This window comes from Mesoplodon mirus, assembly GCF_964341445.2.
Source record: "Mesoplodon mirus genome assembly, chromosome: 12".
Classification (NCBI taxonomy): domain Eukaryota; kingdom Metazoa; phylum Chordata; class Mammalia; order Artiodactyla; family Ziphiidae; genus Mesoplodon; species Mesoplodon mirus.
Genome location: NC_138988.1, coordinates 65394929 through 65421710, shown reverse-complemented (window position 1 = coordinate 65421710; position 26782 = coordinate 65394929). Strand labels below are relative to the sequence as shown.

The window sequence follows — 26782 nt, the reverse complement described above, 5'->3', positions numbered from 1 at the left end:
TTTTTCTGTTCACACAATTCAAAGCCTCATCTAGTGGCTCTTACTTTCTCAAAGACTTCCTCAGGCAGTCATCCCTTTCCAGGGGATGGAAAGACCCTCTCTAGTTAAGACCTCATTACATTTCCCCTCTGCATTTGAGCACGTCTGTTTGTTCTCCAGTTTCTTTCCAAAGTAACACCCTGCCTGAATGGACATCTTCATTCATTCTTTCTAGACTCACCTCTTCCTGAGCGCTTCCCCATACTTAACCCAACCGGAAACTCATGGCACCATGAATTATACAATGAGTTGATACCCTCTACGATGCCCTCCTCCTTTCTGTCCCCAATTTCTTCCAAACCAAATCACAATCACCTTTAAATTAATTTCCACTGTTACTACCTCTTCAATGAACATTCTTCTAGTCCCATCCTCCCCACTTTGGGATGAGCTCTCTCCTTCCTTAAGCAAACATAGCCCTGTTGGGAGACTCTGTGGGCACTTGATCAGTTCTGCAGGAGAGGCTGGAGGTGGGCGACCAACGGGAATTACTGGAAGAGACAGACAATGCACTATCAAAGCAGGAGTCTTGTGAGGATCCAGAATATGATGGGAGGTTTTCTTCCAACTAGTAAAAGATTCTGATAAAGTCTATAATATTTAGACTTAATTCCAAGTGAGCTTGACCTTTGCCCACTAACTTCTTCTTTATGCCTTTCTTCTTCCCAGGATATGCCTGTCCATCCCAAGCCTTTTTCTCTCCATCCTTTATATCAAACTAAACTCCATTCTCCTGCTAAGTCTCTGATGCATCCACAGACCCTCCCACAGGCTGACTGTCTTATCCCAGGACCCTTCAGTCACTTGTCCTCCTTCTCCCTGAGTGATGAACAGGAGAATTCTCACACCCTGTCTAGTCACAACGCATATAATAAGGTGAGAATACCCTGTGCTGTGAACCTTCTTCATGCTTAACTTTTGAAACTTATATGTGGAGGAAACGTATATTAAGAATATTTAAATATATTAAGAATGTTAAATATTTGTGTGAAGACACATGTCCTTAAAAAAAGATAATAATTAACCTTGGGGAATTATGAAATATTTATGTTTCCTTTAAAAGTCATTTCCTAATTTTCATTGCTCATTATTTCACGTTCTAATCCCAAGGTGGAAATCCCAAGACACGCTTCAAAACCTTAAAAGATGCCATTATTAATTTATCTTCTAGTCTTAGTTCAACATTCTTAAAAAGCTTCTTAAAATGACAATGCCTTGATGAGGAAGCATTTATAATTGCAGTCAGTGGGCAAAGAAATATTTAGAATTTCTGCAGATATCTGCAATATAATATTAATATTTTATTTAAAAATGTATCTATCTGCCTCATAATGTATAGTGATGGGATATGTAACAAGTAATGAGGTGCTCAGTACCTAAAAAATATGTATATATATTTTTAAAAAAGCAAAAATACTTATATTGGCTTTGGAATGTAATCATAAATGTTCTATCAGAAGCAAGCAGTCAATAGTACATGAGGCTTATCTGTAAGCATCCTTTGCTGTTCTGAGCATCACCATAAAGACATTCTGGCCTAACACAGAGTCTCAGACCTTGAAACTTTTCTAAAAGAATTGACTAGTCAAAATCAACCTGCAATTAAATCTTTTTTAAAGTGCAAAATCTTGTTTTAAAACATTTGTTTTGAAAATTCTCTATATTTAATGAAATACACCTCTATACTTGGAAATCAGTCAAGGGCATATGTAGTTGAACAATATTCCTCGGGCCTTAAAGCATTAAAAAAAATGTTCACAGGGCTTCCCTGGTGGTGCAGTGGTTGAGAGTCCGCCTGCTGATGCAGGGGACGCGGGTTCGTGCCCCGGTCCGGGAAGATCCCACATGCTGCGGAGCAGCTAGGCCCGTGAGCCATGGCCGGTGAGCCTGCACGTCCAGAGCCTGTGCTCTGCAACGGGAGAGGCCACAACAGTGAGAGGCTCGCGTACCGCAAAAAAAAAAAAAAAAAAAAAAATGTTCACAAACCCAGTCTAAACACAAAGAATCATCTAAAAAGTGAACATAATTATATGAGGAAAAATTATCTTTTTATATTTAATAACACTTATCATGACTGAGTTGTCAACCCTGAATTAAATTTTTAAAGCATCCGTTTTTTGCAAAACAAATGTTTTTTAGGCAAAGTTCAAGATGACATTTGTATGACCTTTGGTTGCTTCTCATTCTAGGTCTAGAAAAAAGAAGTATTTCAGGGAGAGTATGATATTTTTAAATGATTTTATATTATCTGTAATTCTCCCTCTTTTAGTACTAGCCAACATCTATGATTTCCATTTAGCTATTAAATAGAGTTAAAAATTCTGATAATAACAACCATTTTCTTATATAAATTATCATCTATGATAGGATTATAATTGTATTTTATAGATATCAATTGCTTCAAATAGATCTTCTTTTGACATTTTTAGTGGTGTTTTCTGGAGACATTTAGCAAAGGTAGAGTCAGTATTTCATTCATAATTTAGCCTTTGCTTGATCAGGCTGTGAAGAACAATATATGAAAGCCATTTGAGGCTAGACAACTATTTTCAGTCTACACAAGCATCAGAATAGATTTCATCTCTCAGTATCTGAGATTTATTGATATTTTCACATCTGAAATAATAGTAATGATGATGATGATGATGATGATGTTGTTGTAGTTAGACAACAATTCTTGATGGAAGATTCAGTTGCTTAGTTTTGTATTTTAATTGCTCCTATTAAAATGTATGAATTTTACTCAATTTGATATCAATGTTTACAAACACTGTGTTGTAAATATTCAGCCAATGGCATACCAAGTTATCAAGACTTGTGTTTCTTTTTTACTGAAAATATCTTCTTGTCTGAAATTGTAAAACATAATTGTCATTTAAATTAACTTCTCTCCAATATCCTAACATCCTTCCCAGATCTCACTTGGCAGCTTTATCGGCTGGTCTCATCTCCAGACTCAAACCTTCCCTCCCCTCCCCTCCCCCAGAGGTCCACACTGAACTTGACCTTACATAACTGCCTCTGAGGCTCCCTTATCAACTGGGGCTACAGAAGATATTTGACAAGTTTTGTTCTTCTGTTGCATCTGTAGTGTGTGCTCCTCTCTTGTCCTAAATACTTACACTAATCCCTGTTCTCTTCTCTTACTGTCATTAGTTCATATGTTGAACTTCATATGATGTCCTATCATATATGAAGATGCTCAGGTGCTTTCCCTGTTATTGTGGTTAAACCAGTACTTCCTCTCTTTCCCCTGTCTCATGAAGGGAGTCATTACTCTTATTTCCTTCTTTAACCCTTATAAACTAACATAACCCAGTGAATAAGAGCCTGGTGTCTTTAGTCAGTCCATCTGAGTTCATTTCTTGAGCCCACTCCTTCCAGATGGTGATAGTGGGCAAGTGAGGATGACAATAGTACTGTCTTAATAGAATATTATGAGATTAAGATGGACTAATATGTATAAAGCACTTAGAATAGTGCCTGGGACATAACAAGAACCATATAAGAGTTAGGTCTTTGTATTAATAAGCCTTCCTGAATTGTAATTGCCATCACTCTCTTACATCTTCATTTGTTCTTTTTCCATTGAACCCATCCTCTTTGTATGCAAAAACTTCAAAATACAAAATAAAATGAATACTTCCCCTTCCTTTTCCTTGCTGATGCTACAAACCTAGTAATTTCAAGACTTTCTCTTAAAGTGATCAGTAGACATCCCTCTTCCGTAAATTCACTCTTTAATTCATTCTTGAAGGCATTTTGTCTTTCACCTCAACCACTCTACTGAAATTTCTCTCTCAAGGGTAAACTGCTTGTCAGCAAACTCAGCTGAATTTTCTGAGTCTTCTATCTCTTTTAGGCCTTTTAGCAATTGACATTTTTGATCATTCACACTTGAATCTCTGTCATCATTCTGCTCTTGGGATAATATGTACATTTCAACTCCCTGACTGTTCCTTCTTTGTTTTCTTGGTGGACATGTCCTCCTCTACCTCTTCTCTCTAACTGCCTCACTTCAGATATTCACCTACTCACAGGTTTCTGGGATGATCTTACTTGTACTGATAATCCTCAAATCCACATGTCCAATTCTGCTTCTCCTCTGAGATCCAGTTTTATACCTTCAGATGCTTGCTTGTCAGTTCCCCCAGGGTGCCATATTGTCACCTCAGACTTATCATTCATGTCGTCTCAAACCAATTCTGTTCTGGCTTCCTTGCTTCTGTCATTAATACCACGACACTCAGTCTCAGAGTCGAAACTCGATTCATCTATTATGTTTTTTTCTGCTTTGGCCTGATAGCTAGTCACTCACCAAGTTGAATGGATTCTTCTTTTGTTAAGCCTGTCATGTTATCTCTTACTACTTTTTATTATTATTCCACTTTCCTTAACTAATCTTCTTACTTTCCTCCAGGAATGCCTTGGGAACTTCTTAGTGTTCAACTTGCTCACTCATTCTCCTCATATAAAATACCTTCCTGCTTTTCACCTTACTTATGCAAACTGTTCTCATACTTTATGATCTAGTCCAATGATTCTTCCTCCTCTGTGAAGTTTCCTCCTGTATCAACACTCAAAGTGATATTTTTCTCCTTTCAATTTCTATAACCCTTGCCTGTGCCAAGTTATCTCATGCATATTAAAGGTTATCATGTATTTATTTGTTGTGATTGTTTTAGTGTCTATCTAGGACATGACGTGCTTAATATGGTATTTTTCACATTATAGGTAGAGCAACAAATATGTGTTAATGATGAACAGATCCTAAAATGACCCAACTTATTCACGAAGAGCACAAGATGCTTGAATATTTTGTATTATTTCTATTTAAAGCAGAAACTGAATCTGAGTCAATTTATGGATTTATGAGTACATGCAGTACAATTTCAGTCAATTGAGGGTCTCCCTTTTTTGAGGGCTGCATCCAATTTCCTGCAAGAGTATGGAGCTCCTTGGCATAGAAGCATAGGTGGAGGCAGGAGGTCTCTGACCTTCTTCTGTTATATGTGGATGCTGATATCCTTTGGGGTGTCCTCAGTTCTGTCTGGTACATGACCATCAATCCTATAATACATCACTGCATCCTTCTTTCTTCACCTGCATGACATGACTTCATTGGCTGTAGATCAGCTAATCCTGAACATCTATAGCATGTATGGGAGCATCTATAGCATGTATTGTTATTGTTACCTACATTCTGGGAGCAGATAGATTCTGAGGCCATCTCAGAACTATCAGCTTAGAGAGTCTACATATTCTCTCCTCTTATGTTCCTGCCCCCTTTGCCATAGGAAACTCTACAAGATTACATATTTGTGAATTTGCCTACTCACTAAAAAGTCAGTAGTCACTGCACTTCTGTGGTCATGTGTGGACATATGAGAACAGTGGAAAACTTGATTGACCTGTGCACATGTTCCCAGCTGGGGTGAACAAGGCGATGTTTTGTTTTGTTTTTCTTACGTTATAAGTAATGGTTCTTTTCACGGACCATATTGTCCCACGTGTTTGGAATTATAGTGTTTTTTTGTTGGTGATTTTGCTATTTTAAATGGCCCCTAAGCCTAGTGCTGCAGTGCTGTCTAGTGTTTCAAATGCAAGAATATTGTGATGGATGTGCCTTACAGAGAAAATGTGCATGTCAGGTACGCTTCCTTCAGGCATGAGTTATGTTGCTGTTAGCTGTGAGTTCAGTGTTAATGAATCAATAATATATATTAAATCGGATGTCTTTAAACAGAAGACAAGGTAAACAAGGTGATGTCTGATTGGCTGATGAAAATGTAATTAGAAGCTCACAGGAACCCAATCCTGTATTTCGTCTCAGAGCCATGGTTCAGGATTTGCTAATTCCATAGTTGTAGTTACTTTATGGGACAGAACTACTGCAAATAATGAGAATAAGTCATATCTTGGTTTGGATTTCCCTGAGTAAAGGATTCATATATTAGTAGTTAATTTGGGAGGTTCCAAGGAATAGCAATTAAGGGAGTGGAGACTGAGACACGGGTAAAATAAAGGGTGTAACATCAAGCAAGCTGTCACTGTAAGTAACTGGAGCTTGAGTTTCCCAAGGGATTCTGGGAGCCAGTGGAGAGCAGACAACTTAGAGTTGGACAACCTGAGGTGGGGGAGGGGAGCATTCCTCCTCAGAAAGAGCCCTCAGGCCAAGAGAAGTAGGGACAGGCTTTTTAAAGTTGAGAGGCTGGTATTAAAATGTCAGGGTCTGAGATGACACATGCGGTTCCATGATTTATAAAATATATATCCACACATACCATGTTTCTGATCTAAATTTGAAGTCGGGGATGCTGAAAATCAAAACTTTGGCTATCAAAAATAGAGAGATTTTCTTTATTTTTGATAATTATGCTTTGCTACCTATAACTGCTGAAACAATAAAGGATACCAAGGAATTTGTGTCTGGGTGTGTGGGGTTACTATCTTAAAATTTTCTCTCATCTAGAGTCATTTTGCCAATTTTTCCTCCATTTTGCAATGCATTTAAAAATGTTTATTTTCAAAGCTAATAAAGTACCACCCACAACACATCTTTTGTGTTTAGGTCTAGTGCCATCCATTCTCTGTTTTTAAGAATTCAGTTCATTTAGAAAGACTCCTCTTCTCTGGCCCCATTAATACATCGCCGTGGGGTCTCAGCTACTTTCTTGACCCTCAGGTGAGAAAACCTACATGCATATAACGTGCATCTGTGGGAAGTTTATCCCTCTCCCAAATGTTTAACCTTTTCTCCAGCCTCTGCCTCATTTATTCTGTCTTCCAGTCTCACAGTCTCTGAGGTAGTCCTGTCTTTTTAGTCTACCCCAAATTCTAACTCTTCTGGCCCACTTTTACATTCCAACTGAAGTACTCAGATTTGTGCACCTTTTCCTCTTTTCTTATCCTACCTACATTTTTGACCTTTTATCTAGCACAACCATAGGCTATGGAGACAGGATGTTATTTCTTATATTTCCAGCACTTTCAATTTGAATATTTCAGTGCTTATCTCTGGAATAGCCTCTGAAAAATTCCTTCCACTCTAGCTTTCCCTTCAGAGCAGGAGAGAGGTAGTTATTCATCTCCCACCTCTATTCTTCCTGTCCAGAACACTTCTCAGCCCTGTCTGAGGTAAGAGGTAGATGGGCTCTGGGGATGAGCAGCTGGAATTTGTCAAGCTGAGTAAATTGGGGCTTGTCTCCAACTGACACTTCAAGGAAAGAGTTAATGGCAGGAGCTGAGCTCTGCTAGAGTAAAGAGATAAGATGAATACATCTATCATTCTTGGGGTCAAGGGGACCTCCCTGACTGCACATGTGCAGAAAGGTTCCTTGGGGGTCTAAAAAGGAGGGGATGCTATCCCTCTGGGTGCTGTCAATCTCCCAGAGGACCCCCCAAACCTGCACTGGCATCCATCTTGGTTAAAAGATGCACACACGTATCGGAGAGGGCCCTGGGCGAGGGCAGATGTGGGAAACTAAGTGAGATGATTGGCCAGAGGAAAACAAAAACCCAGAAGAACTGCCCTATATAAGTGATTTAAATCGCCTCCCTAGTGCACTCGTCATTCAGGAGGACACTTGCACTCTTCTCTGGATGTGTATTTCTGCCTTGCTTCTGTCTTAAATAAACTACTTCTTTGTGTGCTCTCCCACATGTTGTGCTATGCCTCTAATAATAAACTTTGTGCCTATTTTTACAGCTTCTGTCTCCTTGAAAAATTCTTGTTTTTAAGGAGAACAAGAGCCAGGGTGGCTCTAGTTCCAGCCACTGTCCCCTGGTGGACTAGAAGTTAGGATTCCTGGATTTCACCCAGGCTGCCCAGATTCAATTCCTGAGCAGGGAGCTAAGATCTCACTTCAAGCCACTGCTCACTGCTGTCTCCCCAGGGTCATGACCACTCCTGCTCCCACTCCTAGTGCAGACCTCCAGGCTGCTGTCACCATTGTTAGATGTTAGGGCAAGACTTTAAGGTCTCCTACAGAGAGAGGAAAATGTATACTCCTACATAGGATAACCATTCATTTTGATCTTTCCCAGACATTTTTTTTAAAGTATACCAATGTATTTTTCTATTTTTTGAAATAATTTTATTTAGAAAAAGCTTTTTTGTAAGCAAATATTTTATATGTGTATTAATGTAACAAACCATTTAAATCAATTAATAAATATTTTAAAATGATATGGTTTTAGTTATTTTTACTGAGCCTTCTCATTAGCAGGTGTCTTGATTTGATCAGTGGGTATACCTATAGTGAAATACAGCTTAAAGTTCATCTGCAGACATTATAATAAGACATCAGTTACTGACCATTTTGTTGAATAAATGAATTGTTTTATGCCTGTATTTGGAAAAGCAATTCAAACTCTTTCTTTAGTTTCCTTACCTATAAAATAGCAATACAAATAGAATCTCTAGCATAGAATTGTTACCATGATCAACTGGTAAATGAAATTTTCACATTCCACCTTAAGTACCCAGTTTTATATTTTTTTCAGCATGCTTTCTATTATTTGTAGAATTTTGGTGCTGGAGTAAAGAAATAATCCATCAACATAGCTAGTAGGACAATACTCTCATCTAAAATTGCCTTTTTTTCTTTTATTAGGATCTATTCATTACTTTTAATCCCTCCATATTTATTCACATATGTATTCTTTTTCATTCTGATTTTTCACTTTGCTTTCCTTCTTCCCCTAGGCAACTATACTGAAGTTTTTTTTTTCTGTTTTTATTTTTTTAGTATATTTTCTTTCAAAAGTTGCATTATTATTTTGTGTGTCTATAATTAAATTTACATAAATGCTATTGTGTCACATACTTCACTCTTTTTCTGTGGGTTTCTTTTTTTTTTAGCTCTATTTATTTATTTATTTGGTTAGTTTCTGCTTTATAACAAAGTGAATCAGTTATACATATACATATACTCCCATATCTCTTCCCTCTTGCATCTCCCTCCCTCCCATCCTCCCTATCCCACCCTTCTAGCTGGTCACAAAGCACCAAGCTGATCTCCCTGTGCTATGCGACTGCTTCCCAGTAGTTATCTATTTTACGTTTGGTTCGGTAGTGTATATATGTCCATATATACACTACCATTCTCTCACTTTGTCCCAGCTTACCCTTCCCCCTCCCTGTATCTTCAGTTCCATTCTCTAGTAGGTTTGCATCTTTATTCCCATCTTGCTCCTAGATTCTTCATGCCTTTTTTTTTTTTTTTTTTTTTTTAGATTCCATATATATGTGTTAGCATACGGTATTTGTTTTTCTCTTTCTAACTTACTTCACTCTGTATGACAGACTCTCGGTCCATCCACCTCACTACAAATAACTCAATTTTGTTTCCTTTTATGGCTGAGTAATATTCCATTGTATATATGTGCCACATCTTCTTTATCCATTCATCTGTCAGTGGACACTTAGGTTGTTTCCATGTCTTGGCTACTGTAAATAGAGCTGCAGTGAACATTGTGGTACATGACTCTTTTTGAATTATGGCTTTCTCAGGGTATATGCCCAGTAGTGGGATTGCTGGGTCGTATGGTAGTTCTATTTTTAGTTTTTTAAGGAACCTCCTTACTGTTCTCCATAGTGACTGTATCAATTTACATTCCCACCAATGGACAGGTCATCCAAAATGAGAATAAATAGGGAAACACAAGCTTTAAATGATACATTAAACAAGATGGACTTAATTGATATTTATAGGACATTCCATCCAAAAACAACAGAATACACTTTATTTTCAAGTGCTCATGGAACATTCTCCAGTATAGATCATATCTTGTGTCACAAATAAAGCCTTGGTAAATTTAAGAAAATTGAACTCATATCAAGTATCTTTTCTGATCACAACGCTATGAGATTAGATATCAATTACAGGAAAAAAATCTGTAAAAAATACAAACACATGGAAGCTAAACAATACAATACTTAATAACCAAGAGATCACTGAAGAAATCAAAGAGGAAATCAAAAAATGCCTAGAAACAAATGACAATGAAAACACGACAACCCAAAACCTATGGTATGCAGTAAAAGCAGTTCTAAGAGGGAAGTTTTTAGCAATACAATCCTAGCTTAAGATACAAGAAACACCTCAACTAAACAACCTAACCTTCTGTGGGTTTCTTTTTTCTCATCAGTAATAGTAGCGTATTAGGTTTGCTTCCGAAACTCTTACTCTTGGAGATAAACTGGGCTGACTGCATCAGAATTACCTGGAGATCTTAGAAAAGTGAAAATCAATGGGACTTAGTTGGAAATTCTAAACTCAGAACTTCCACTGACCTGAGTGATCTTAAAGTATTTACTCCATTGACAAGTCTATGCTTCCTCCATGATAACAAAACCTTCCTCTTTTGATTTTTAAATTCTGTAATGATTCAGCAAGAAAATGAACTTCATTATGAAAAATAACTTTACAAAGAAAAACTGTTTATACTGACATGTTTATAAGTGTTTGATTATAATTGATTTTTTTCTCCTAAAACCCCTAGTAAGTACAGGGAAACACAACTGTTAAATAGTATATATACATACTTAGGTCACAGGATTTTTTTTTTCTTAGAGTAAGTTGTAAAATGTAAGGTTGAGTTCTTAATCAAAATTGTACCTATGTGCTTGTAGCATTTACAATTGGGTTGAGTGTTTATACATCCAGTATTCTTGGACTTATTGAATCAGAGGTACATATCTTTTTTTCTGGTACACTACTTCAATCATTGAAAGTAATTTCTCTTTGAAAAAATACCACAGCTGCCAACATGCACTGTCTTATGATTTATTTTTTAAGAAATTAAAGTGCCTTTTTCATAAAAAGAGATTTTAAAATATAACAATCTTTTATATTAGAATTATGTTTTTGCTAAGAAAGATGAAGTATTTTACTTGAAATGTATTTTATCCTTATGATATGTCAACAGAATATTTACTGGTCCATTTTATTAGGCTGTTTTCCAAGCAGCCTCTTTTGAGATTGTAGATTAAGAATAAAAAGGAAATATAACTTCTCTGTGATGAAAAAATGAGAGTTCAGTGAGCAAAATGGTGGTGTTTTCAGCCCAATTCCATCCATTATTTGTCTTTTCTACATAAAGGATCACTACACTTATAATAAGCCAAGGGTGAGACATATTAGAATAGTGAGGAATCTACCTAGAAAATGTATTATGAATAAGAAGTATGCAGTTTCGGAAATAGGAGGTAAAAAAAAAGAAGATTGTAATAGACAGTCACATCTTTGGGGGAATTGGGTCCTACTGACTTTCATTTTCACATAACAGAGTATTAGGGGGTAGGTGCACAGACTTTGAATGAGGTAGGAAACCAGGGAAGGAAAGAAACTTTTATATCCAGGATGGTCAGAGGGACAGGTCTCTCCATAAATTTGCTTTAGCCTGCTTCCTAGGTCATGACCATCCTTTCTTTAAACGTTTTGGATATTTCATCCTTTAGTGTTGACTTTTCTCATTCTTTTTTCCCCTATTTTTATCTCCTACATCTTAATTTTCAAATTTAATCCATTGTGAAGTTTATATTTTTACCATTATTGAGAATATTTTAACTGGTACAATCATTGCCTAGCTACTTGGAGAACTGACCCTATGAACCTATAGAAATTCAATAAATGAATTAAAATATTAATATTAAAGACATATTTCCAACATGAGTTAAATTTTTTAGTAGCTCCTCTGAAATGAGATTTCTTTTCTGAGGTTTATTTTGATATTTTAACAAAATCAATCAATAGAAGTTAAAGCAGATTATGACTCAGCTGGAGAAGCGAAAAATTTAAAGTAATTCTAACTTTCACCAACTGGTTCAAAGGCTGAAGGGGCTTTGAAATAAAAACTTGCTTTTCTAATGTAAGCTGTAAATATTTAGATCTAAAGATGTGAAAAATCTTCTACAAATATATAAAAAATAAAGCAACACCTCTTTGAGCTAAGCAGTTTATAACTGGGCATAGCTTCAGAAGGAGAAAATGAACACTAAGTAATGTGACTGGGTTCAAGTTTACAAAATCCTTGTCCAACAAATAGCCTAGTTCCCCACCAATAACAAAGAGCATAGACCTTGCAACTTTTTAATTTCAACACAAAGTCTAGAAACCCTGGAGTCTGTCAGTTGACAAAGCACACTATATTCATTTCACAAAGATTTATTGAGTACCACTTATTTGCAAAGAGCTGTGTCTGTGACGGTCATGCATTGGAAAGCAAGGGCCTTTGCCAGATACCTCTTCTCTATTTGGGAAAAACAGGTATAACAAATAAGCAAAAAAAAAAAAATCATTATAAATGATCGTTGTGACACCTGCTATGCAGAAAAAAAGTAGTTATGAGCGCATAGAACAGAGGTCCTGATCTCATCTGATGAATCGGGGAAAGACTTAGTAAGGAAATGATGTCTCATCTGAGGTTTGGAAGGAAGCAAACGTTGGGGCCGGGCTGGGCATCCAGGCAGAGGGAACAGCATGGGTAAAGTTTTCCAGGCAGGAAAGAAAAGGAACCGGATGAGCTTGAGAAAATGAAAGCAAGCCAGAGTATTGAGGAAACCACTGGGATCGGAAAATACGGTTTAAAGTTAGCAAGAAGTAAGACTGCTGGACCGCTCTTCCTCACTGGCCTCATCTGAACTTGTGAGAAGAAAGCAGGGAGTGAGCTGAGGCATCTCCAAGATTTTGTGCAAGAGGAATTGATATTTATAAAAAGTAGACCACAGGCCACTCCCTTTGTAGACAGTATTTTATTTCAGTTTCCAAACAATCGTAAAGTAGGTTTTATCCCCTTTATTTTACATATGAAGAAACTGAGGCTCAGAAAGTGTAAATACTGTGTACAGGATTCCACAGAACGGGCTTAAAAGCTGGTACTTGACTAATTTTTCTTAAGAAACTGCCTCTCCTCCCCAAAAAAATCTATTGCTGAAGCTGCATCACCACCCTCTTGGACATCTCCTCTGTGGAATCACAGGCTTCCTTCTGGTTAAATGACAGGACAGGACGGAGATATCAGGACAGGAACTAAGTAACCACCGAGGCCACCTGACTTCCTTCAGTTTCCAGATGAGGAAACTGAAGACTAAAGATGCCAAGTGACACACCCAAGGGCCGGTGTGAGTGATTGCCAGGGCCTGGGTTTATTGTGAACCACCTGCTTTGGCAGCCACAGTTCCAAAGGTTAGTGACTAAGAGAGCCATTGTTTATCTAAAACTCTGACAAAAATATACTGAGGTAGCCACATTTATTGAAAAAAGTCATCTTGACTTTTGGAAGCAAAACCTCTTTTTATCCTCCTCATTAATAATGTCTGTTTGTGTTCTGTCTACGTAATTAGAAATCCTTCTGTGTAAATAAACCAAGGTAATTTATTTTCTATCATCATGGAGATAAACTGTCTTGCTCCTAGTTCTAAAACATCTCTGACAACTTTTGGAGTTAATGGGAATTGGATAACTATTAAGATGCTTTAGAAGAGAACATTTGAGGTGGGTGGAATAGGAGAAGAAGCTCTATAAACTCAAAATTGGTTCTTAATGTTTGAGATTTTTCAGGAAACCAAAACCTGAGCCCTGTTGGCCTATGCTAAATTGTTTTCTAAATGGATGAATTTGTATAATATGTTCAGGAAGAACATTCTGTTTAAAATGGCTAAATGGAAATTAATTGGACTTTTAACATTAAAAAAAAAAGAATGCCAGTGAGCAGGTATTTTAATAGAAGCAGTTCTGAAAAATTAAGTATTAATTATATTTTGTTAGGTTCTCCACTAGAGGGCAAAAAGAACATATCAACACAATAGGTGCCTTAATGACAGGCTGGCATTTGAAACCAGGCATGTTTTGGGTTATCTCATTGTCAGTTATCATTTAAAAATGTACTTAATATAATCACAAGCAGTTGACTTGTATATTTATTCCAGGAAAGAAGAACAATCCATTTTTTTTGTATCTGTCCCTAAACTCACATATTGCCATCTAGTTGAAAGTTTTCATTGTAACACTTTTAATAAAATCACCTCAATAATTAAGAATTTGCTAATTTGAAAGAGATGTGCAGTAGGATGCAGGCTGGATGGCATTTTTAGCAAGGAGAAATATATTTGGAGAAAGATTCGTTTTAAAGCTCTTGTAAAATAACATGCTGGTCCCTTAGAATTGATAGACCATGCTTGTGTTTTGTAGACATTGTTTGCACCTAGTTCAGATGGAGGCACTAAGAAAAAATGAGCCCCTGGTCTTTCACAGCACTCAGCTGCCACCTGTCCCATCCCCACTGCCTGGTGTCTCAAACTAGGTTCCTTAGAAGCTGAGCCTGAGACAGGGTTTCCAGCATTTGTGATTTGCTGAGGGCATGGCTCTCCAGAAAAATGTCTTTTAAGGGAGGGTGTACATCATGATTGGGAAGGGCAAGGAGAAGAGGAAGAGTGATCTCAGACAGGCTAGCCATTGCCTAATTCACAGGGAGAGGGCTCTGGAGCATAAATTGCAAGGTCACCCACTCTTGAGGCAAAGGAGCTGCCCTTGGATACACCTTACCAGTCATCATCAGCTGTGGGTAGAGGGTCAAGGAACTCAGCGTTGGGATGCTCTTCTCAGCTGAGGGAGATGGTCTGTAGAAGGAGGCAGCTGCGGGCTCTGAAATAAATGAAATCTCTGATGGAGGTGTTTATCTTTGCAAACTGAGTCTTTAAAATATATGTAGTTTGTATGTATGTATTTTGTGCTCACTTTGGCACATACATATATACAAAATACATACATATATTTAAAAGATATTTAAATATGTATTTCTTAAAAGATATTTAAGAAAAGGAATAGCATTAAAAGAAGGTTAGATAAGTAACTATCTTTTATATGAGGTTGATCCCTATGAAATTGCCTTATTCAATAGTTCTTGATGTAGGAAAACATCAGTTTTATCAGTTTCACATAGTTCAACCTAATTGTTGGTCTCATTGCTTTCATTTCTTTTACCTTTCTACTTACTCCATGCAACAAAAGCCATATGTGATATGTGGCATTTACATAGCTAAGGAGTCTCTTATTTTGAAACTTAATGGCAAAATTTTCCTATGTTGCTTCCTTATGCGTAATGTGACTACTGTTTTACTTCTTTTACTAAAATATGACCATAAAATTGTTTCTGATTGCTAAATTTGTTGAAGTTTACCCATGTGTGACTGATCAAAGTACAACTAGACACTTGATTAACAGCCATCAAATAATGATACCCATTTGTCCACATATAAGCCATATGGTCCATATGTCCTGTGAATCAAATAGAAATCTCTTTTGCACAAGAAGGATATCACAGTGGGATTGGACCTTTCCTCAGGTTGTATAAAAGTGTTCACTTAGCTCCCATTGGACACTGAAATGCTTTCTTAGTTCTTGAAACATTCAAACGATGTGTAAGATCCCTCCTCAAAGAATTACAGCTCAATCATTGGGACATCTTAAAATTTTGGGACTATATTATTAGGAATGCATGTTTATGATGGTCACATCTTCCTGTTCAGTAATTTTTTTTACCAGTATATAATTATTTTTGGTCTCTTATAAAGTTTTTTTCTTGAATTCTATTTTAAAGAAAATAAGACTGCACTTCTAGTTTTATTTTGGCTTATATTGGACAGATACATCTTTTCCTCCTTTTTTTCAATTTTTACATGTCTTCTTGTTTGTGTGTGTCTCTTATTGAGCATATATTCTCCCATCTTGATTTTCTTATTTTATCACAAGAGACTTCTCTTCATGTCTGAGATTATCTTATTACATGATGTTAATTCTGCCATATTATTTTATATTTTTCATTATTATAATTTCTTATCTCTTCTTTCCAGTTTTCCATCCAAGAGATATGGGTTTATTAGCATAGAATTTATTCATCCTATTTTGTTATTATGATTGCCCTTAGCCTAGGGCTCATATTCACTTTTATACACCCCATCAATATCTATGTTTTCTCCCAGGAAGACAAGTTCATTTGGTCCCTTCCATTATCTTTCATCATGTTGATATTGTCCAATTCTAGATTTTTATTTCTGGGATATTATGGTTATAATTTCTCTCTTTCTTTTCCGTAGCTTTTTGTGGCTTTTTTTATGGCAATGATACACTTGCTCAGGGTGTTTTATTACCTTAACTTCCTATATTTCTTGCTGCCTCCTTCTGTGTTTATTTATCTTCTTATTTGAGTCCTTGGTCCAAGAAAGTTTTAAGGTAGGTCTTTATTTGGCAAATATTCTCAGGCCCTGTATGACTGAGAACATATTTTATGCTTCTGTATTTATATGATATTTTAACAGTGCATCAAATTTTAGGTGATAGTAATCTTAGACAAATATGGTAGCATTTTTACCCTGATTTTCAAAAGATCTCATTCACTCTTTTGAATGGCTGAAACCTACTAACACAACATAACTAAACATAGAGTTTTTCCATGGGTTTTTAGCAAACAGTAAATACCCCACCTATTTCATGATTTTTAACTTGGATAAAGAGATACCTTGATGTTAGGATGTGGTTCTAGCAGGAACGTAGCAAGGAGTGGAAGAAGACAGTCTCCAGAGGGGAGATCTTAGATTACAACAAGGCTCCAGAAAGCAAGGCTGTCGGAATCCCTCAGTAATAGCTGCCATCTAAGACCAAGTTGCAGTGCCTGGCAGGACAATATAGTTGGGGCAGGGGCTGGTAGTGGGGCAGAGAACATGCATGTACTGAAAGCTCAAAAGCATATAGCTGACATGATAAGAGTGTTAGGAGGTGCTTACATCGTTACTGAAATGTGGCTTGGAATAATGCAGAGGGAGATGTGGGGATGGAGGAACAGGGTCCAAGTCCAGGGAGGCAGAACTGGCAGGCACCATGCAGGAGGTGAGCCTTCCACTTGATCTGTAGGCTTACCGTCCTCAGCTCATCTGCCTACCAATGATTCACATATCCTCTCCCTCAAAGATGCTGCTGGGGGTGTAGTTTTAGGACAGAGCAGAGTGGGGTCTGGTCCAGGGTCTCTGGAGGTGATGGGGGCACATACTGACCCCATCACAGTCATGCCTGTTCTTCATCTTCAGAAACACTTCCAAATTTTTATGATACGCCAGTTGACATCTCTTGACATACTCCTGGGTTCTAGGGTAAGTTTCTTGCAACTAGTTACAAATTAGGAATAGCTGGGGTGGGGTTAAGGCAGGGCAGGGATTGTATGTCATATTGGAATAAAATGGCTAATACCCCTTCTGTTCTATAGAAGAGAGAGAACAGAGGGAGAAAAATTCTGCCAACATCATCTTTTGTGAAGGAGACATTTGGTTTATGATTGTATAAGAGTTAGTACTAGATTCTGAGAACAACTGAAAAGGATGTTTTGCCTGTAGTACTAAGCAACTAATTGTGCCCTTAAATGATAGAAGAAAGAAAGAGAACAGCAAATATGCTTCCTTGTCAATTCCAACTTCAGGTTCTGGAATTTATTTTGAGTCCTAAAATGTTGTTAGAAGGTAGATTTTGCTTCATTTCCATTCCAACCCGGGAACTGTGCAATGAAGAAAGTGAATGAGGTGGTTAATCCCCCAGGGGATTAAGATTTTTCAATTAAGAAAGAAGCAACTTTAGATGAAAAATGTGAGTAAACACAGGGAGGTGGTGTTTGCCTTCAAAACAGGATGAACACATAGAAGAAAAAATTCTATCCTGCTGCCCTTTTGAAGGTGGTCTTTTGAGGAATAGGGAATTCAAATGTGTCCCAAGTCTGGGCCTCCTAGGGCAGAAAGAAAAGGCCAAGAATAAAAAATAGTATAATTGGGGAATTTACAGCCATATCTCAAAAGACCTATTACAATGTTCAGAGCAGAAAATTCCTGTTTTCTTACTGGTATAAGACTCAACTGGTCCTTAAACACCCATATAATGATATTAATGATCAGAACTTAACAGGGAGTTGCCTGTGGGTTTTTAAAACAATTAACATGTACCAAATTCCAGCTCAGCATTTGAGAATACTCAGGGAATACACAAAGGAATGCTGTGAAACTTCATAGTGTTTATAAAACTTCACACACGGAGCAAATGGTACAGCTAAGAACTGATATTAAATATCCCAGGTAAGATTCCATGGAGAGGTCATTTTTACTATCCCTGTAGATGTAACTTCTGCCTCAGCTGTGGCTCAGTGCAGGAGATTCCAAAAAGGAAGAACTTTTTTTTCGGAGATAGCGTCATTTATCAATGAAGAGATTTTTGCTTCATCCAAGGACAGAAGGAACTGGTAATCACCTATTTAGCACCCAGAATTTAAAGATGAGAACACTGAGGTCCAGAGACAAAGTGGTTTTTCCCAGTTTACATCAGAAGGTAGTGACACAGACAAATGTGTAAACCTTTGGGCATCACCCAAAATAGGTGCTGTACTTTTAACTCCAAAAATAAATATTCAAGCTACTGAAGTTGTTTTGTAATTTAAAAAATTATCCCAGGCTAATGCAGATGAAATCTTTAAGACATATGGATAGGAGTGGTATGTTTCTGATCATCATGAAAGCAGGTGTGTCCTCATAGCACATATCGTGAACTGCCCTCATTAAGGACAAACTCAGAGCACTGCCCATGTTTTGTTCCAGGAATAGAATCTTTTTTTTTTTTTTTTTAATGCACATAGTCTAATCTCCTGACTTTTTTTAAAAAAATTAAAGTATAATTGATTTAATACAATGTTGTGTTAGTTTCAGGTGTACAGTAAAGTGATTCAGTTATATACATATGTGTGTGTATATATATATATTCTTTTTCAGATTCTTTTCCCTTATAGGTTATTACAAGACATTGAGTATAGTCCCCTGTGCTATACAGTAGGTCCCTGTCCCTGTTGTTTATCTATTTTATATATAGTAGGTGGATATGTAAATCCCAAACTCCAAATTTATCCCTCCCCCACCCCCTTTCCCCTTTGGTAACTATAAGTTTGTTTTCTATGTCTGTGGATCCATTTCTGTTTTGTATATAAATTCATTTGTATCATTTTTTTAGATTCCACATATAAGTGATATGATATGATATATGTCTTTCTCTGGCTTACTTAGTATGATAATCTCTAGGTCCATCCATGTTGTTGCAACCAGGCATAGAATCTTGAGCAGTAAAATCAACCAACTAGTGCTAGCATATTATGGACTCTGTCCTCTAGCAGCTTTCAGTCTTTCTGGGCAATGAGACGGGCTCATATTAAACAGCCTTGGTTCATTTAATGAGCATTTTCAAGGGCTTAATCCTTGACTTCCAAAGTGGAACTGATGCAGGCAAAATCCCTGCACAGTAATTCTCTAGCCTGGGTTTCTGATTTTCTCACTTGTTTGGTCCATTCATTCTGAATTTTCTCCTTATTTTCCCATCAGCGCAATGGTGAGTAACTTCTTTTCAGCTACTTACACCACATGAACTGTGTCTCTCTTATCTCTATGACGAGAATTTCCCTCTTATCTCTATGACGAGAATTATCCTGCAGATTTCAGCCTCTTGGGAAGAGATTCCTTCCTATTTCTAGACCAGGTCTGACTTATCTGTGATGAACCCTCCTAGCACTCTGAACTTGTCCTTCAGAACACATTTAATTGTGTTTGTTTGTGTATATTCCTGATTATATAGTTAATATCTTCCTCTCCCACTTCACTGCAGTCTCCAAGAGCAGGGAGGATGCCTGTTCGCTGGCTGTCATATCTCTAACATTCAGTAAAGTGTCTGGTACATGAGCACGTACTCAATAAAAAAACGCTGTGGTAAAGTATTTAATTACACAAGCACAGTGTAACTTAATTGATGAGGACATTTTGAATGCAGTTAATTTCAGTTGTGAATAAATAAATATTTGAAAAACATCAATTCCATCAGTTCATACAAAAATCTTGGCTGTGGTCTCACTCCTCAATTTATGGTATTGTTGGTCTCAGCTGAGACCCATTAGAAATGCAGATGCTCAGGACCCTCCCCAGACCAGCTGCATCAGAATCTGAAATTTACAGGACTTGCCAGGTGCTTTCTATGGGCTGGGATGTGTTGTAAATCAGGGATTAAAAACTCAAGTATTTTATTTGGCCAGGCAGATTCCCCTAGGGGAGTGAAGTAAACCAGACATTTATGTATAAGCATGACCATAGGTGACTTCTGACCCTTGACCTCCCTCACTGGGAGTGGTGGGCACTGTGTTGACCTGGAGATTAGCTTCATCTAACAGGGGTAGCCATGTGCATATCAAGACGATTGCAGGCCTAGGGTTGCAGGACACTTGAGCAGTTCAAAAGAAAGAGCCACAAACCTGCAAGTAGAATCTGTGGACTCAAATACTGACAACTAAATTCAGCTTTTTATTTATTATTTTTTCTTTTTTTTAAATTAAAGTATAATTAATATACAACGTGTTAGTTTCAGGTGTGCAGCAAAGTGATTCAGTTATACATACGCATATATATATATATATATATATATATATATATATATATATATATACATACATTCTTCTTCAGATTCTTTTCCATTATAGGCTAGTAAAAGATATTAAATATAGTTCCCTGTGCTATACAGTAGGTCCTTGTTGTTTATCTATTTTATATAGAGTAGTGTGTATCTCTTAATCCCAAATTCCCAATTTATCCTCCCCCCTTTCCTCTGGTAACCATAAGTTTGTTTTCTATGTCTGTGGGTCTGTTTCTGTTTCGTATATAAGTTCATTTATATTACTTTTTTAGATTCCACATATAAGGGATATTATATGATATTTGTCTTCCTCTGTCTGACTTTAAGCAGAAGAATCGTGAGGGACTTGAGCAGAACACACACATGCCGTAGTGCTGGTTGAAACGTCTCTAGTTTGCAAAATTTCTTACCAATGAAGAGACTTCGGGGAATGCAGTAAACAATTCTAAGTCTTCACTAATGCAGATTTCTCTTTTCTCTATTTCATTCCTTCTCTCTTTCATTATTAATTTATTTATTCAATACACATCCCGTGTCTCCTGTGCTGAGTGGTCCCTGTGCCAGGTACAATCGACCTAAAAGTGAATAGCATCGAATGTACATGATGTGCAGTGGCTCGCGGTCCCACGATGACAACACTGTACTCAGGAAACACAGTGCTTTACGTAGGTATGGCTGCAGTAATTGTCACGTCTATTTCTGAGAGATGTTCTTAAGAAGGTTACACTCTAGCTTGAGTGGTTCACAAATCTCAGTGGGAGATAGAATAGGGGGACAGCTTCCTGAAGACAAATGGAGCAAAGGAGGTTTACAAGAGGATGTGGTTCAGCTAAAAAGCAATCCCGAGGAGTGAATTCTGAATAGCAGGTGTAGCACCCTCAGTGATTTAAATATGGGAACATTTCTTGTAACACTTCATCATTTTTGGCAGGCAAGAAAATCTACTTCATCTCTGCACAGGTGGGAGAGCTGTTTCACAAAGTTACAGCTCTGAATGCCATTCCTCGGGTACATTAAGACTTAAATGATTTCACCACATTCGGCATATTTTCTTTTTTTCTAGTTGTAGGGTTCTCTCCAGTTGGTTGGAGGTAATTTTATTTGTCTTTGTCAGAGAAGTTAGCTCTGGAGATGCAGTGACATTTATGAGAAAGCCCCACACTGGTAACAAACACTCCACAAGCCTTTATATTTGTGTGGTGGCAGCTGTGATAAAGAATGTAATAAAACTCAACTGAAGATTTCATTCAAATACGGCTTGTTGATTGGCCCACAGTGGTGAGTGAGCAAAGGTCTGATGAATGTTATACAATATCTGGGACTGGAGTTTCCATCCAGGATGAAAGGATGTTTGTCTCATTTCACTCATGCTTTCCATTTCATCAATCCATCTATGTTGAATAATGGTCTGATGATAAAATTTGTAACTTTTCAGGGTTGAGACAAAATAGTAATTTGTCCTCTAGAGCACTCACCACCAAGTAAACAGGCTTGGAGGCCTCTCTCTGTCTTCCTGTATTCACTGACCCTGGATAATAAGCCATCCACCTATATGGAATTTATTTCAATGTTTTAGTGTCATCATTCTCATTCTGAATGTGAGAGGATGTTCCTGCCATATTTGTTTTCCCCATGTGACATCTCCAGACCTCATGTTTTACAAAACCTCTGCATTCTGCGTATGTACCAACTTCAACAGTATTCCTCTGGAACATTTCATAATTTTTCTTCCCTAATCAACAAAATATCAATGTGTCTGCCTGACACTCCTTCACTCACCCTAGAGAGTAGGGGGGCCTATAGTCACCCAGGAAAACTTGAGTTTATGCTATTCTCTAAGGCAAAACTTTCATTTAGACCTTCTTCTTTATTCTCTGTCTCTCTGATTACTTACATATCTTCCAAACCCCGTCCCCTATCTATATTCTGCACATCAGCCAAGGTGACATTATTTGACATGAAAATCTGATCTCACGTGTCCCCTTCTTGCCTGGAGATTCAGTGGTTTCTCACTGCCTAGAGAATGAATCCCAGACTCCTCTTCTGACATACGAGCTTCATTGTCTGTGTCTCCTGAATGGAGACACCAGCTACACCAACCACTCCAAACTGCTTCTGACTCTGACACTCTTGCACATGGCTTTCCCTTTTGCAAAATGGCACACACACCACTCCCTCCCTCTGTCTCCCTGCTCTTGTCTCCCGAGCATCTTCCCAGTGACATGTTACCATTTCCTACTGCTTTGAAAGAACAGTCTCCAGAGACTGTCACTCTGGATTCCAATCATGACTCTGCCACTCACTAGCTCTGGACCTTGAGGAAGTTATCCTGCTTCTTGGTGCTTTTGCTTCCTCATTTGTGAATCAGGGTAAAATTAGTGCTCACCTCACTAGGTTGCTGTTAACACTAAATAAATAAATACATATAACGAATTTATCATGTGAGTACACAGTAAATTACTATGACTAACTCCATTAACAGTATCACATTTTATGTAATGTTTTTGGTCACCTTGAGGATAATAAGAAAGCAAACCTATTGGGACCCAAGATCATAAATAGAGGAAAGCATTCCAAAGCCAAATATAAATGATTTGGGGATTACCAATTAATTAGGATCAGTCATTTGCTGTTCTCTTTTGTTGGTTAGCATAGTTAATACATAGTTTTTGAAATTGAAGATTAGAATAAAATGGATTTAAGTGAATGAATACCTATATTGGAAAGATGGGATAGAATGTAAAATAGATATCACATAATTACTCAATTGCTTTTCCAATCTCAGTTGAATATTTTATTGGGGCAACAACATTTTCAAATTTTAGAATGTTTATTCTACTCTATTTTAGGAGACTAGGAGAATGGGGATTTGCCATGGTACAAACTTCAATGATTCATAGAATTATCATACCATTTAGCCTAGGTATGCTAACGATTTTGCTGTCTCTAGGACCAATTGTCTTGGTCTGAAGTTTGAAGGGGTACATAGCATCTGATCCTAATCCAGGTTTACAATCTCAGGGGACCCTGATGAACAGAGAAAGTAGGTGTTTCAGCTGATTTTTGGAAAACTATTTGAATCTCTAGTTGGCTTGGGGACAGATCACGCTTCTATTTAAAGTAATGGTCTCAGGAAGCTGGGATCCCTGATGTTATGACACTCAGAGAATTTCATAGCTGGGACAGAGTTTAATGGTTAGCATTTAATGAAGTTGTAGCTTTAAATAAAAGCAGGCTCCTTTCTTGAAAATCAGCTAGAACAGAGGGAAAGTGAGATGGGACCTCGTTGGCCTCCCCAGCAGCCTTTGGTGATGTCATCCTAGGGCCAAGGGTGCATTGCTGGGATCCCCTGAATCGCCCTGGAGCATCAGGGGCAGATCACTGATCCGATGATTTATTGATCAAATCAGGACAAGGTTGAGAGTAAAAGGGGGCCAATTATTCCCACAGCCCGGATTTACCAAGGATAGTTGTAGAAACTGGGGATGCTCCAGTAAAATCAGGTATTGTGGTTACTCTAATGTTGTAGTGAGGAGAGATAGTTAAAAAATAAAGGGGGTAAGCAGATTTATTATAAATGATTGTTTTCTCCTTGTCTGTGTCTCTCATTCTGTCTCTTTTGCTTGCATATCTATGACTTTTCTTCTGTCTGAATAGGTTTAAGTGTATGTTTAGTGCTCAGAAGACCCATGCAATAATAAAAAATCCCTATATAAGCAAAAGAACCTCTCTCTGTTAAAGTGTCACTGTGTTGTAAACTGCATGATAATAGTGTCATCTGGTAAGATTACAACGTTTATGAAGTCGTTGTGTTTTGATGTTCTTAATGTTTACAATAATGCACAATGTTTTACATTTCACTTAAGTATTCACTACAGATGCATCTACATTGCAGGTCTAAGTGTGATTTGTCTCTTTTGCTTTGGAGCTTTTCGCTTTGAGAGCTACTGTGAGAGTGGCAACATAAATTTAACTTTGTTTCCTCTCTCTGATAACTGCCAGTGTGTTTTAAGAATACATTCATTCAATAAACATTTAATAACTGTCTATGCTGTGTGCTAAACACTGTTAGAGTTTATGTGGGACACAGAGATAAATAAGATGTGGTCTTAGGCTCCAAGGATTCACCATCTGCTAAATTTTTTTTCTATGTTAAGAATATCTTCCTTTGTTTTTAATAACAATCAAATCTTAATGTTTACATTGGTAGAATATGATCAGCAATAATATACTTACATCATCATTTAACTGTCAACTTAAATGAAATTTAAACATTTATCTCTCCTTACTTCTATCCCTGTTCACTTCCTGGGCGTCTTTTCTGTGAAGTTGAGTCATCCAATGATGGCTATTCCGGAACATGAAACTCTTGATTCTGAAGAGGTAAATGGAAGATACAATTAGAGATCTGGTTATCTGTTTCCATGTGTTATTAGGTTGTAGAAATAAGCCAATCTTATTTTTTAAAAATATTAGTAAAATCAGGGTTTTTTTTTTTTTTTAAAGAAAGAATGAACTGGTCTACTCTGATAGTCACATGAGTAAATTCTTGCTGCTTCTCAATGTGGAAGTTGTACTAGAGGTCCCCATGTGTGTAGCACCTTGGTCACAAACTAACTTCTATCCCCTCTGTCTTCATGATTTTCTCTTTGGATTCATATGTGAAAACACTGTTGTCTTCTTTTTCTAGAGGGTCAATGGATATCCAATAATCCTTATATGTGTCTTCTGAGTCAGAGGTCTCAGGACCTCGTGGTAGCTCAGTTTCCCATCCCCCAAGTGAATTTTGCATATGGCAGGTAGCATACAGGCCAGAGTGTGCCATCTCAAACATACCTCTGAATTTCATGCAAATGTTTAACCACTTTCACATTTTGAGCTAACAGACAAAAATAAATGCAAAAAACCTTTTTTTATTTTTATAAATGCTATGCCAAAGAGACAAGAAAAAGTTTTGTACAAAAATTTAAATTTTGTGTTAAGAGCAAGAATAACTGAACAATGCTTTCTTCTTCTATATCCCTTCAGACAAAGTGGTAAATGTGGGGAAAAATTGCTTTTTAAAGGAGTTATCTTTAAGATGGTAAAAAATGAGCTCATTCATTCATTCCAGATACCCTCACAAATGAGGCTTGCTCAGTTTTGTAGCCTCTAAGTTTCGAAAAAAAAAATAATAATACAAAAGAGCAATAAGAATAATAAAATTCCAAATAAGATTCTAAATGAAATCTGATTTTTTTCCCAAGCATATTTTCCACAATTTAGAGTATATTTCATAAAGTGACATCCCTATTTGTGCAAATTTTGAAACCTATCATACAGGAATGATGTGTCTCTCTGCTATAACTTTAGTCATTAAAATATAAAGGCATGTTATGAATAAGGGTGAATTTGTATCCTTGACCATAGTTCTGATTTTTTTTTTAAACCAGGATTATTGGTGTAATGAGTATGGACATATGGGAAACTTTTGATACATGTAGCCAAGTTGCATTGCTGAACAACTGTAGTAATTCACCTTACCAGAAACTTGTTATAATACTTGTTTCTGTGTACTATATATCTGTCAGCGTTAAGAATTATTATAATTGCCAATTTATTGAGAGTTTATTATATGTTACTGTGTTATGCACTTTAGATGCATTATTTTACTTAATCTTCACAAAACATTGTAAATTAAGTATTATTGTTCCCATTTTACAGATGAGGAAACTGGGGCCAAGAGAAATCCATTTATTGCCTAGAGTCAAATAGCTGACAAGTGTCTGTACAGTCAGGAATGGAATCCAGATATGACTGCCTGAGGCCTATGCTCTTAAACAATCTACTTTCCTCTATCCAGCTATCTTTATCTAAATCTCTACCTATGCTATTTAAATCTTTTTCCCCTTTAAAATCATGCTATAAAATATTTGCAGTTTAAAAGAGGAAATTATTTTTCATTTTTATTTGCATGTAAAAGTTCTGTCTTTTTCTGTTATTCTTGTCTATTTTGCTTTTGCATCATGTTAAGCATTTATGTACTGGTCTAGTAATATTTTTATTATTGAGTTGTAAACGCCCTTTATATATTAAGGAGATTAACTCTGTCAAATGTTCCAGCTCTTTCACTGTGAGGGTGGCAAATTTTGTAATAGTAAAACAATTGGACAAATATGTAGTTCCAAAAAAAGGAGAAAGTTTGAATAAATTTTGTACATTTTTGATGAATGTTAAAAAATAATCAAATGTTCTCCTTCAAACATCATAATTTTGGCTCAAGCTTA

General features: G+C 37.0%; 1 protein-coding gene across 1 annotated transcript in view; it reads left to right on the top strand.

The window, feature by feature from the left end:
• MLIP (muscular LMNA interacting protein) overlaps positions 1 to 26782 on the top strand; it is a gene marked incomplete at both ends in the record, with an annotated part of 291349 nt that overhangs the window by 231784 nt on the left and 32783 nt on the right. Inside the window, 2 exons of the mRNA XM_082637722.1 lie at positions 709 to 915; positions 24846 to 24899. Of these exons, the coding sequence (XP_082493848.1) occupies positions 709 to 915; positions 24846 to 24899 (261 nt within the window). The remainder of the gene's footprint in view (positions 1 to 708; positions 916 to 24845; positions 24900 to 26782) is intronic.